The following is a 13,700-nucleotide window of genomic DNA, read 5'->3' on the forward strand; positions in this document are numbered from 1 at the left end:
CAAAATAGTCAATAGCCTCGTTTCTCGCCAAAAATTGTCATTTTATCGCTGAAAAATTCAAGAAATACCCCTTTCCCTCGCTAAAAATTCCTTTAAAATGTCCCTTTTTTGCCTAAAAAAATATAAATGGGCCATAAATTTCTCTCATTTTGAACGAATATTGCGAAAAAGTATCATTTTGTTGGTCAATAATTGCCAAAAATTCGTGCTTTTCTCCAAAAATAGTCAGTCTTTGCCTAAACTTGTCAAAATTCTCAATTTTTTGCGAAAAGCTCTCAAAAGTTTTATGTTTTTCCAAAAATTGCCCAAAAGTCTTCCCTATTGCTGAAAATTCCAATTTTTTTGCAGTTGAAAAGCCTCGTTTTTTTAAGTAAAAATGCCATAAGTTGCAATGCAGAAATCTCACTTTTCGAAAAAAAAAAATGCTAAAAGATGTACCTACACTCACCTATTTAATTTCTTATTTTCAATAATTGTCGATTTTTACTAAGATTATCAAATTTTTGCTTTAAAATTTTATTTTTTTCCTCGAAATAATCTAAAAGCCTGGTTTAGGGTATTTGTCAGAAATTGCCAAAGTATAAGTATCTCTTTTTCCCTAAATTCTCACAAAGTTTCTCCTTTTGCTAAAATTTTAAAAATCCTTCTGTTTCCCAAAAGTTGTAGAAAAATTCTCGCTTTCAAAATTTCTAAAAATGGACGTTTTTTCAAAAAAAAATTGAATTTTTACTTTTTTAAAAAAAATTGTCCAAATGTCTCGATTTTTTGCCAGAAATTGTCAGAAAACCATTCCTTTTGTTAGAATTGTTAGTCTCGTTTTATTTTTCCAAGAATTGCCCTTTTCGCCAGAAATTGCCAAAATCTAAAACTTATTCCTGCCAAATAATTGTCAAAAAGTTTCGAAATAGTTCAATTTTTCAAAATTAAGTATCATTTCAATTCGTATTTACTCATTCTGTTTTTTTATGATTTTTTTTTCTGTATCAGAATGTTTTGCTCGCATTTTGTCAATTTTTTGGCTACTTTTCAAGTACTTTAAAATGGTCAATTTTTCGAGATTTTTCAGTTACAAAATTACTTTTTTTGAGAGAATAATTGAGTACGAGCCCTGCCCTTGCTTCACTTGGGTCTGTTTACTTTTCATTTTCAAAATTGATATATTTTTAAAAACTCATCATTCAAATTCTAAAATTTTGGAGCAAAATGAACAAATTTTTTCAAACGTTGTTTTTACCTCTGGAAATCCGAATTTTGGAATGTCTTTCGAATTCGTAAGTCTCTGATTTGGACGAAACAAAGCTAGATTGAAAGAACATGTCCTAAAAACTCCGTAGTCGAAATTCCGGAGTCCAAAGTTCATCATCAACTTATAAGCTTTTTGAAAATTTTTTGAAAATGTGAAAAATTTAGATATAAAATTTGTTTAAAAGACGATTTTTTGCAGAATCCAGCGATTTCTGAATTTTCTCCAGAAATTCCAAATCGCTCTGGAAGTGTCAAAAATCAATTCGAGGACTTTTAACTCTGATCGATGCTTATTGGGCACCCTTTTGGTCAATTTATTTACATTTCTTCTCTGAAAATTTGATTTTTCTTTTAAATTTTCTGGAATTTCCAAATTAGTCAGAAGTTTATTTTTGAACTGAATTCCTGGAATTTTGCGGTATAGCCACTTAAAAGGGTCAAGATAGGGCGCTCCATTGGCACAGATCAATGTTATGAGTGCTGGAAGTTCATTTTTTGGGCCCTCCAGAGCGGTTTGAAAGTTCTGGAGAAAATTAAAAAATCTCTGCGGGTACACTGAGAGAACTGTTTAGTAGAAGTTACTGTAAAATTTAGTAAAGAGGCCCTCTGGTAACCCTATTTGTAGAATTTACTACATTTTGTAGTACATAATACTAAGAAATGTAGTAGAAAAAGTACATTTTACTACGTTTCTTAGTAGTTTGTACTAAGAAATGTAGTAAATACTACAAAAAAGTGACCAGAGGTCCTCTTTACTAAACTTTTCAGTAATTTTTACTAAAGTGATTTTTCTCAGTGTAGAAAAGGTTCAAAACTGTGTGGATGTTGATGTGAAGGGGATGAATTTAAGGATTTTGTCACATTAGTTCGCCTGCAAAAAAATTAGGTAAGTATACTTATTTTTTGAAAAAATTTGAAAATCGTCCTTAAGACTGGTTTTTTAAATTGTTTAAATATTCAAAAAGCTAAAAATTTGAAAATAAACTTCTGCAAGTTGGTACCTGGAATTTTGGCTCAGAGGTTTTAGGGCATACTTATATAGAAATCCATTCAACTTTTAAAGAAAATTTGAATGCAAGCACCTGAATGCTTGACTGCAAAAAAATTGAGCTGAGTAAGTAGGTCTGTGAGCGGTTGAAATCATCGACAATTCTACATTTTTCTGAAAAACTGTTCTGAATGAATATTGACACCAATTTATTGAAATCTCCTTGATGTAAGTGCCATGAAAGGAACAAAAAATTTTGAATTTTTATGTTCACTCAAAAATTTTCAAAACCTCCACTTCAAAAAGGGTAGCTTTTTGGTGATATTTATCAAGTACTATGTCTATTTTTCCCCGAAGGGAGGACCTACTTTGGGGAGATAGGTACAAAAAAATCCAATTAAGGATTAAGTATTCTTTAGCTTGTAATTGAATGTAAACATTTCGATTAGACTAAAGATTAGCATTTCTTTGCGTTGAGAATTTTTAAAATGCTGATTTTCAATGTTTTTTTTTTTTTTTTTTTTTTTTTTTTTTAAATAAAACTTGAAAATTCTGACTTTTTGCTGACAAGGGAGTTATCCCAAGGGACAGGAATTCAACCGGACAGGGCTAAATCGAAAGAGTATGCAAAAATACATCACCTGACAAATTTTTAGGTCCTTAAGATAAATTTTTTGAGCTTAAGTGAATTTTTGGTTCTAATTGAGGTCAAAAATGATAAGAAACCAAAATTTCACCAAATTAACCTAGAGTGCTGAAATTTGATATGTGCCCTATTTTTAACTCCCCAAGTCGATTGGAAACGGTTTCAAACCGTTTAAACCATTTCTGGAGTCTCCAGCAGATTTTTGAAAATTACATTTCCGCAAAATTTTACCCAATGAAGTTGAAAAGTTAAAATTTACTATGTATCCTATTTTCACCACGCTTGGAGTCAATTGAAGGTGGTTTCAATCCGTTCCAAAGCATTCAGCCACATTTTGTAAATTCATCGATTTTCAAAAAGTGCAATAAAAACCGTCAAAATTGGCTTTGGATGTATAAATGTATAATTATTGGCGGTTGTTATAATAACCGATTTTGACCAATAGCATTTTCAGAATTTGGTTAGAGGCTCCAGAACGGTTTGAAACCATCTCTGAGCTACTCAGTATGTTCAAATAAGGATTCCTATCAAATAAATTTTAGGTTTCAAGGTTTATTGCGTGATAAGCCGTTGTCATTTTGAGCGAATTTCAACTTTTGAAAATCTGTTTGAGGCTTCAGAAGTGCTTGGAATGGTTCGAAACCGTTTTCAATTGATTTAGGGGGGGAGAAGGAGGAGAGGGAGTCGAGATGAGATATCTGCCATATTTCAGATTTATAGAATCAGCACTCACTGAATTTTTTCATTTTCAAAGCTTAAAAATTTAGATCCTTTGCTGAGAAAATGGTAATGAAATGTTTGCTGGAATAGCTCAAATTTCCACCAAGTTTCTTCAGTTTAAAGTCGGTAAATTCGACAGCAATTTTTCGTAAGGTTTAGTCAAATTGGGAAGAAAGTCGAGAGTCTACTTTCTCTATATTGCATAAGTAAGTAATCCAGAAGTGTTCAAATTATTTAATCGAAGCAAGAATCTCACTTTATCGATTACAAAAATATAGAAATAAATGCCACGTAAATTAAGATACGAATTGACCCAAAGATGAAATTCGAACAACGGCAAGATCCCCTGAGTGCACCACCGACTACGTCGCATCGCATCATCGAAATAGATTTTGGTTCGCGTTGTTGAATATTTCTTTTCCGTTTAAACAATTTTCTTTTTAAATGCTTCAACTTTCAAGTTGTCGGAAAGTTCTCTATAAATGAGTTGGGCTGTTGCGGTTTTCATCTGTAGTGGTTTCGTGGTCTCCATAGTTTTATAAGTTTGCTTGGCAGTATAAGGAAGTACTTTCTTTTGTAATCGTTTTACGATACTCGCTTTATTTTTAGTGCTCGTGGAAATATGTTTAGTGAGAAAAGATGCAATTACTCGTATAATTGCGCGTAGTGGAATTTTCCTTTTAACGGGTATTTTCTCATTTTACGCGTTATATTTTAAAACTGTGAAGTATTTTCTAATCAACACGTTGGATGAGGGTTTCGAGTGTTTTGTGGATATTTTTTTTAGTGAATGATTTTGAATTGGGGAGTTTTGTTTTGATAGTTTTCTTATATTCTGAAATAATTTTTTTTTGCTTTGTTTTTTTTTTTTTTTATTTTATTCTTTAATAGGTGTAGAAAAAATTATTTTTTCCTCCTTTCGGAAAATATCAATAGGTACCTACTTATTAGAATATTGATATTTCGTGGGATGAATTTTAAAATATCTTTTCATCGAGCTGATTATTATTTTTTGGGGGCATGAAGGGGGGGAGGAGACCAATTCTTTGAGCATCAACGTGCATCGAAAATACACATAAGTATAAGCAATCAAATCGAACATAAAAATTCTAAAAAAAAGAGACTTTTTAGGAAACCTGCTTCTCTCGTTTTCCTGGCTCATTTCGCATATCTAATCTTTAATGAGCGCTGATAATCGACTCACCGAAGCTATACACAGCAGCGTCGATATTAAACCCAATTATTTGGTAATTTCGATACAGCTCTCGACTTGCGAGATTTTGGAAATGTTTCAAATCTCAATAATTACAAATTTCGTCGAATATTTTACCGCAGCAGCCGAGCTCTATGTAAATAAGGCAATTCGTTGCACGTCACGTCGTCCATTAAATTGCGAAAAAAAACCGCACGTACCCAGCACCAGCATCAAATTAAACTTCCAACGAATCGAAAAAGGAAAAAAAAATGATATCTATTAATTAAATAGGTGGCATGATTCTTGGTCTTGGAAATGCCTGCCTGCGGAATAAAAGAACTCGAACGCGTCGAAATGGTACGTATTTTTGTTGAAATTAATAAATTGTGCAGCGTGGTTGAAGATGCGAGGGTGGTTATGGAAATGGCAGAGGTTGCGATAGATGTAGATGCTGCTGCCATCGTGTAGGAATTTCGTTGCTTCGATTCGGGATTAATTTAAAATTAATTAAGAATTTCGTCAATCGAGTCGTACGTATACTTTGAATAGCTGACAAAGGCAAGTTTTGCATTATTCGTGCGAATTTTCACCTCGTCTTCGTCGGTGTTCGACGCGCCTTTGCTGGAACGTGACGTTTTGGAAATTTCGCTTCTTTTTTGTAGAGGTTTTACGTAATACGTAGCATGACGCTTTTATTTTTGCGTTGGTAAATAGATATATTCTACTCGTATGTGATATCGCTATCGTATCGTTGAGTGTTTGTTGATTGCATGCGATGTCAAGCTTTGGCTTTAGAGATGCTTGAGTACCTATTGAGTTGATACTTTTCAACGAGTTTTGTATTTCCTCATTGAGATGAAAAAATATGTGTGTATTTTAGTGATCATGTGTTTGTGTAATGTTGGCTTGTTTTGTCAGACTTACATATCCTACTTTATGGGACGGATCGCAAAAAAAAATGTTGGAGGATTTGGGCCAAATTCAGTAAAGACCTTTATTTTGAGTTGGAAGTCCCTCAGAAAAAATTTTGGCTTCGGAGGTGGTCTTAAAGGGGAGATATGAGTGTTTAAAGAAGGTGAATATTCCAAAAAAATCATGTTTTTTCGCTCAAGTCCCTACTCAACCTGTTTTGGGGAAGAGGGCTCAGCCCCAAAAGATACTATTCGAGATTCCACGTCACTCTAGGCCACTGCCATCTAATCCAAGTCTACTTTTGAGGTTCTACGGAGTGGTTGTAAATTCGAAAATCTTATAAGTAATCATTTTGGGTAAATTCGTGCTTTGAAAATTTTTTTTTCTCAAATATTCAGCATTGATCAAGCCAAAACATGAAAAAATATTTTTTTTGAAACCGGGGAAATATTTTGGAACGCACTGGTGCCAATGTTTTAGCCAATACTGGCAATTTCAAAAAAAAATTAAAAATGGCGGTTTCTCGAAATGAAATTGAAAAGAAACTAAATTGAGGAAAATTTAACAGACTTCAGAAAAATCAATCCAACAATAATTGTTAAAAAATCCAAAAAAGTTTCCTCGAATTTTTTTACTTTTTTCATCGCGAATCCAGCCATTTTAAAACGTCTTATTGAAATTTGAAGATGATTCGTTCGCGAACGATCTGATCAGAGGCAATAAAAATCGATCGCGAATAAATGAATCACCAATTAAATCGAACCCGATAAAAAATTTCATCAAAAAATTTGATATTTTAAAATCCATCACCAAAAATTGAACGTGATTCGTTCGCGAACGATTCGCTCATCAACGACGAATCATTCGAAAGCAACTGAATCGCTTGGTAATCATAATCAGATATTGCACGAAAAGAGAAAACGAAACATTCTGTGATCTATTAAGAAAAATTGTCGATGATTCGTTCGCGAACGATTCACTTAGAAATTACGAATCATTCGAGAACGACTGAATTACTTGGAAATCAAATCACACGATACTCGGTAAGACAAAACAAAACATTTTTTGATGAATAAATAAAAATTTGATTCATTTGCGAACGATTTTTTCCCTCTGAGGAAATCGTTCACGAACTACTTTTCTGTTCCCGTCCTCCGGGTAAATCGTTCGCGAACGAATCAATAGATATGATGATAAAATAGAAAGTTGCAGTCCTGTAATAAAAAACTGGTCTCAATTCGTTCGCGAATGATTCACCCAAAGAAATGTAATCATTCGAGAACGAATGAATCAGTGAAAAATTAATCAGTTATAGATGAAATAAAATTATAAAACTTGACCGTTTTGGTCCACTCGTCAAAAATTAGACAATAATCGTTCGCGAACGATTCGCTCAGAAACGACGAATCATTCAAGAACGACTGAATCATTTGAGAATCAATTAATCAGATGATACACGACTGGACTAAAAAAAAAACGTTCTCTGATCCATTAATAAAAATTGTGGATGATTCGTTAGCGAACAATTTTTTCCTTCGAGCAAATCGTTCACGAACGACTTTCCTCCTCACAATGAATCGTTCACGAACGAATCAATCACTGAAAAAACCAATTAAATATAGATAAAATGATGAAATTCGACAGTTTCCGGGCGAACGACTCGTTCAAAAACGACGAATCATTCGAGAACGATTGAATCATTTGAAAATCAATTAATTAGATGATACTCAATAAGACTAAACAACGATTCGTTCGCGAATGATTTTTTTCCTCTGACAAGGGAACTACCTGAACCGGCAGAAACGAAAATGAACGAATCAAAGCTAGATCAAAAGGGGACTACCTCAGGACCCCAAATCCAAAATTTCAAGTGCTGAAGTTGATTTCTCGATTTTTGGTGAATTTTTGAAAATTGAAAAATCCAAAAAATCATCAATTAAACCAAAAATAGAAAATATTGATGAAAATTGAAATTTTCTCGGGAAGTAGTTCAGATGGCGTCCCTAACTCATTTACAACTATCGAAATTCGCAAAACCTCAATTTCAGTCATTCTGGAGCCTCCAGCGATTTTTTATCATTTCTCCAGAAACTTGAAATAGCTCTGGAAGGGCTAAAAATCAACTTCAGCACAAATCACTTTATTTGGGGCCTATGTGGGTTGCCTTTAACCAATTTTTGGGGTTGTCGCGAAAATCGGCGTCTGCCAGTTCAGATGTGTATTTTGCCCATTGACTTGCACATGTGCAGTACCAAGCAGGCACAAATGTACTTTCTTTGGAAAAAACCACATGTTGGAGCTTAAATCAGGATAGGTAGAACCACAATAGATGGAATATTAAACAATTAAACATTTTCAAATTTTACTGTTTATTCATTGCACAAGTCAATGGACAAAATAGACATCTTAACTGGCAGATGCCGATTTTCGCGACAACCCCAAAAATTGGTTAAAGGCAACCCACATAGGCCCCAAATAAAGTGATTTGTGCTGAAGTTGATTTTTAGCTCTTCCAGAGCTATTTCAAGTTTCTGGAGAAATGATAAAAAATCGCTGGAGGCTCCAGAATGGTCGAAATGGGGGTTTTGCCTATTCGGAACGTCGAAAACAGGTCGGAGCTCGATTTTGGATAGATAGCATTGCAAAAGATGGAATATTTAACATTTTCAAATTTTGGCTTTTTTTCCAATGGGCAAAAATACACATCTGAACTGGCAGACGCCGATTTTCGCGACAACCCTAAAAATTGGTTGAAGGCAACCCACATAGGCCCCAAATAAAGTGATTTGTGCTGAAGTTGATTTTTAGTCCTTCCAGAGCTATTTCAAGTTTCTGAAGAAATGTTAAAAAATCGCTGGAGGCTCCAGAATGGTCGAAATAGGGGTTTTGCGAATTTCGATAGTTGTAAATGAGTTAGGGACGCCATCTGAACTACTTCCCGAGAAAATTTCAATTTTCATCAATATTTTCTATTTTTGGTTTAATTGATGATTTTTTGGATTTTTCAATTTTCAAAAATTCACCAAAAATCGAGAAATCAACTTCAGCACTTGAAATTTTGGATTTGGGGTCCTGAGGTAGTCCCCTTTTGATCTAGCTTTGATTCGTTCATTTTCGTTTCTGCCGGTTCAGGTAGTTCCCTTGTGAGTGAATCATTCGCAAACGACTTTTCACCTCCCAGTAAATCGTTCGCGAACGAATCAGTCACTGAAAAATCAATTAGATAAAGATGTATAGATTAAAATTATGAAATTTAAACACTTTCAGTTTCAATACTGTAATCCAAACTGCTCTCAATTCGTTCGCGAACGATTTGCTCATAAACGGGAAACTTTCGTGAACGAATGAATCAGCGAAAACTTTATCATTTAATTATGAAATAAAATCATGAAACTTGATCGTTTGATTCCAATGTCAAAAATTGGGGCAAAATCGTTCGCGAATGATTCGCTCAGAAACAATGAATCATTTGAGAACGAATGAATCGCTTGAAAATCAATCAATTAGATGATACTCGATAAGAGTAAACAAAAGTTCTCTTTTTTGATCCATTGATGAAAATTGTGGATGAACGAATTTTCCCCTCTGAGTAAATCGTTCGCGAACGACTTTTCTCCTCTCAGTAGAACGTTCCCGAATGAATCGGCCACTGAAAAATCAATCAGATATAGATGTATAGATTAAAATTATAAAACTTGAACAGTTTTAACACTGTAATCCAAACTACTCTCAATTCGTTCGCGAACGATTTGCTCATAAACGGGAAACGTTCGCGAACGAATGAATCAGTGAAAAATTAATCAGTTAAATTGATGAAATAAAATCATGAAACTCGACCGTTTAATTACAGTTGTCAAAAATTGGGCCAAAATCGTTCGCGAATGATTCGCTCAAAAATAACAAATCATTTGAGAACGACTGAATCGTTTGAAAATCAATTCATTAGATGATACTCGATAAGAGTAAACTAAACTTCTTTGATCCATTGATAAAATGAAAATAATTGTGAATGATTCGTTCGCGAATGATTTTTCCCTTCAAGTAAATCGTTCGCGAACGACTTTTCTCTTCCCAGTAAATCGTGCGAATCAATCACTGAAAAATCAATTAGATATAGATGTAAAGATTAAAAGTATGAAATTTAAACAGTTTCAATGCAGTAATCCAATCTGCTCTCAATTCGTTCGCGAACGATTTGCTCATAAACGGGAAACGTTCGCGAACTGATGAATCAGCGAAAAAATCAGTTATTGATAAAATAAAATCATGAAACTTGACCCTTTAATCAAAATTGTCAAAAATATGACCAAAATCGTTCGCGAACGATTCGCTCAGAAATTAAGAATCATTCAAGAACGACTGAATCACTTGAAAATCAATCAATCAGATGATACTCGATAAGACTAAACAAAACGTTCTTTGATCCATTGATGAAAATTGTGGATGATTCGTTCGCGAACGACTTTTCTCCTCCCAGTAAGTCGTTCGCGAACGAATCAATCACTGAAAAATCAATTATATAGGTGTAGATTAAATTATGAAATTCAACAGTTTCAATGCTGTAATCCAAACTGAGCTCTCAATTCGTTCGCGAACGATTTGCTCATGAATGGGAAACGTTCGCGAACGAAAGAATCAGAGAAAATCCAATCAATTATAGATGAAAATTATGGAACTTTGCAGTTTCAGTCCTATTCGCGAGTTCGTCCATAATTGGACTTGATTCGTTCGCGAACGATTTGCTCAGAATTGACACAAATATTCGAAAACTAGGTACTGAATTAGAATCTCTTATACCATCAATCCAGTGAAAGAGAATAAAGGAAAAACTTCATTTGACTTTTTTAAATCCATCAATAAAAATTGAAGATGACTTTGTTTGAAAATAATCAACTTGGGATGAGAAAAATCGTTCGCGAATGAATGAATCACTGATGAATCAAATTAATGTGAAGATGAAGTGGTTTTGGATTTTGATGGCAATGGCCTAGGTCGACGCGAAATCTCAAATACTTCAATTTGGGACTAGGCCATTTCTCCCAAAACAGGTTGTGCAGCGACAGGGGCGAAAAAAACTCGATTTTCTCGAAAATATCAATTTTTTGAGGGTTCATAACTTCCCTCCAGGGGCACCTCTGAAGCAAAATTTTTTTTAGAGGAACTTTCTACTCAAAATGAAGGTGTTCACTGAATTTGGTAAAAATTCCTCGACATTTTTTTTTTTTTTTTGTGATATCCACATTAATATCTAATATTATACTTACAAATACTTATTTTTAAGAGTAGTTTTTTAAAACAGGTTTCAATTTGGTCTCAATTTAAGAGTTGAGTATTTCGAAAAAGTTTTCAAAAAATTCGTGTAAATAAACGACGTATTCTTATTCATTTTGCATCTCTCAATTCGACAAACTGGTAAATATTTTTCATGCCCATCTTTCAATTAACTTCAATTTCAAATTACCAAGTACATTATCCAATTCGGACGTGAAATCCTGCCAGGGCATTGCCCTAGCAATCCTCCACAATGTTGGTTGTGGACTTACCACTCTTCTTTTCCCGCCTTGGAAAAACCAACATCATGAAATCTCTTCTCTCAACACCTCGAAACAAAAAAATAATTAAAAATTTCCACCACTGCTGTAAAAAAAAGAGGCACCATGTGCGAAATAAAAACTAGCTGGTTTCGAAAAAGGGGAAAGGGGCAACAAAAAGAGCAAAACAACGACCATTCAACAGAGTGAAAAATCGAGCCAGAAGAAACCTACACCGGGCAATTTCTCCGCAGAGGCGTACAGAAAAAAAGGCACGTGCGTCGCAGGTCGCATCCAAAAAAAACAGAAAGGCAATATAATATAATTTGAAAAATATACCAAACAGATGCATATGTTACTATAATATGCCTTTTAGTACATAGTACATAGTACATCTAAACTTGGAGCATTTTACTCGAGCGACGACGAGTTGAAAATTGCCAAACAAATGGTGTCTTTTGGCGACATGTTTTTTTCATTAAAGTCGTCCACGTGTTTTGGTTTCATCTCTCTCTATATTCGGACGACCACGACGTAGTACATGAAAGAAAGGGCAGTGGAGAGAAGAACCTGAAAAAACACTAACCTAGCCAATAAGGCGTAAATTTTCACACACGATATCGAAATAGGTTTCATCAAAATGACACTCGCAGACGCCGAGAGGGGCACATAACGCACAAATACCCCCCGAGGAATAATCTACCATACGAATAAGACTCGTTTGGAGAAGAAAAAAAAAGCCTACTATTTTGATGGTAAACCACCTCGAGTCTTTCACGAACAGACCTTTTCATAAGTCTGTACTCTGTAGGCTGCGCGAACGCGAAATTCTAAATTATTCGAATTATATAGGTACTTTAAAACAGAGAAAAAACATCTACGAGAACAGAGGGGCAAGGGAAACGACTGCGAATTTTTAATTCGCTCCCGAAAAACCGTTCGACGCGTCGTCGTGAGAGAAGCCTTATATACAGAGAATTTTTCCAGGGAGAAGAAAAAAGAAACACGGATCGGAAAAGGCAGCACTAAATAGTATTAAGCGAGTGCGTGTAGAAAGGCACAACCCATTCAGCAACCGTACCCAATTCCCCGTTCAGCTGTTGTAAATAACATCTCACTAAAACTCCCAACAAACGATTTTCTCTTTCATTTGCGACGACGAAGGCCGACCTATGCAAACGCGTGCATATTTTAACGTGTTGATAATATTCTCTCGTGTTACGTACTCGGTTTGCTTCGTATTTCGCATCTTGTGTTTAATTTAATCGCGAATTTTTCTGCAAATTTTGTGTATTGTTTGCTTTATTTTTAAAAAGAATTTTCGGTGCTATTTTATCGTATAGTTTAATTTTTTCAATTTTGGTGCTGTTTTTGAAAAAAATTCGCATTCATGAAAAGTCGTACTTCTTTAAGGCCACGTGCCAGCGTGAGTTTCGAAAACGAAAAGGTAAGGTTTTGCTCAAACTGTCAATAATGTTTTCTTCTCTGTCTCACTTCTTTTTGATGTTTTTTTTTTTGAGAATGAAATTTTAGTCTATATTAACACACTTTAGAGCTATATCCCATAGCATTGCATTTTGTTTTTAGTGTATCAATGTAGGTACAACTCATCTCTGTTTGGTTTCTTCCTCGTTTGAATAATAATTATATGTATGTATTGGAATGTTGAATGTAAATAGAATGTTTTGTGATGTGTATAGCATGGTTTTTTCTCCTGGTTGTGGTTGTTGTTGTTGTTGTTGTTGGATTTTTTCTATAGCGATTTGAATTGACATTTCAGTTTTTTGTTTGTTTGTTATTATTATTTTTTTTATTGTGCTTTTTAAAAACGACCGACGATTGTTATCAATTGATTGGATGAATTCGTGATTCGTTCGACACTCTTGTTTTTAATTAATTTTTATGACTTTTTCTCGAGAATTTTTTCCTAGAGGCTGTTTTCATTTCCTTTCTTTTCTCGATTTTTTTTTTTTTGAAACGGATGGTATCTTGATACACCAGACACATTGTTTCTAATCGAAGTAGGGAAAAAATAAAATTTGGATTTTAAGCAGGCTTGATGCATACTTACTTATATATATTTTTTTTTTTTGAGAACAGAAAATATTTTATCAAGGAAAAATAAATTGTACCTAAGTGGCTGCTGTTTTTTTTTTTTTTTTTTTATTTTACTTGGAGTGTCATTCCACGTCAATTAGACCAAAAGAAGTGGTAGGGGGTTCGACGATTTTTTGAAATTTTTCCTGTGGAAAGACCTTCCGAAGGGATGACCAATGGCGTAAATCGCAGCCCTCTAGCCCATTTTTAAAGGCAACCAGGGAGTGTCAAAGTTTTCAGTGAACCTAAAATATCATCCATTTCAGCAGTGAATTACTCGATAACCGCGATACCTACCAAAATAGAACATTTTCCCATAGTTGGAGGTTTTGAAAAACTTTTTAGTGATATCATAAAAATCAGTGT

The 13,700-nt window shown here is 34.2% G+C and overlaps 1 protein-coding gene across 4 annotated transcripts in view; it reads left to right on the forward strand.

The window, feature by feature from the left end:
• The window catches only part of LOC135847388 (inactive dipeptidyl peptidase 10-like), a 601,135-nt gene that overhangs the window by 361,319 nt on the left and 226,116 nt on the right, over positions 1-13,700 (forward strand). For 2 of the 4 annotated variants that reach the window (XM_065366892.1, XM_065366901.1), the window contains exon 1: positions 12,646-12,684. The exons of 1 other annotated variant lie outside the window; for it this stretch is intronic. Coding sequence is in view for 1 of the 3 variants with exons in the window: in XM_065366917.1 (XP_065222989.1) it covers positions 12,628-12,684 (57 nt within the window). In the remaining 2 variants the exon portion in view is untranslated. Of the gene's footprint in view, positions 1-12,292; positions 12,685-13,700 lie in introns of those variants that run through there. One more of the 4 variants, XM_065366917.1, reaches the window with a different exon arrangement.

Source organism: Planococcus citri, chromosome 1, assembly GCF_950023065.1.
Source record: "Planococcus citri chromosome 1, ihPlaCitr1.1, whole genome shotgun sequence".
Classification (NCBI taxonomy): Eukaryota; Metazoa; Arthropoda; class Insecta; order Hemiptera; family Pseudococcidae; genus Planococcus; species Planococcus citri.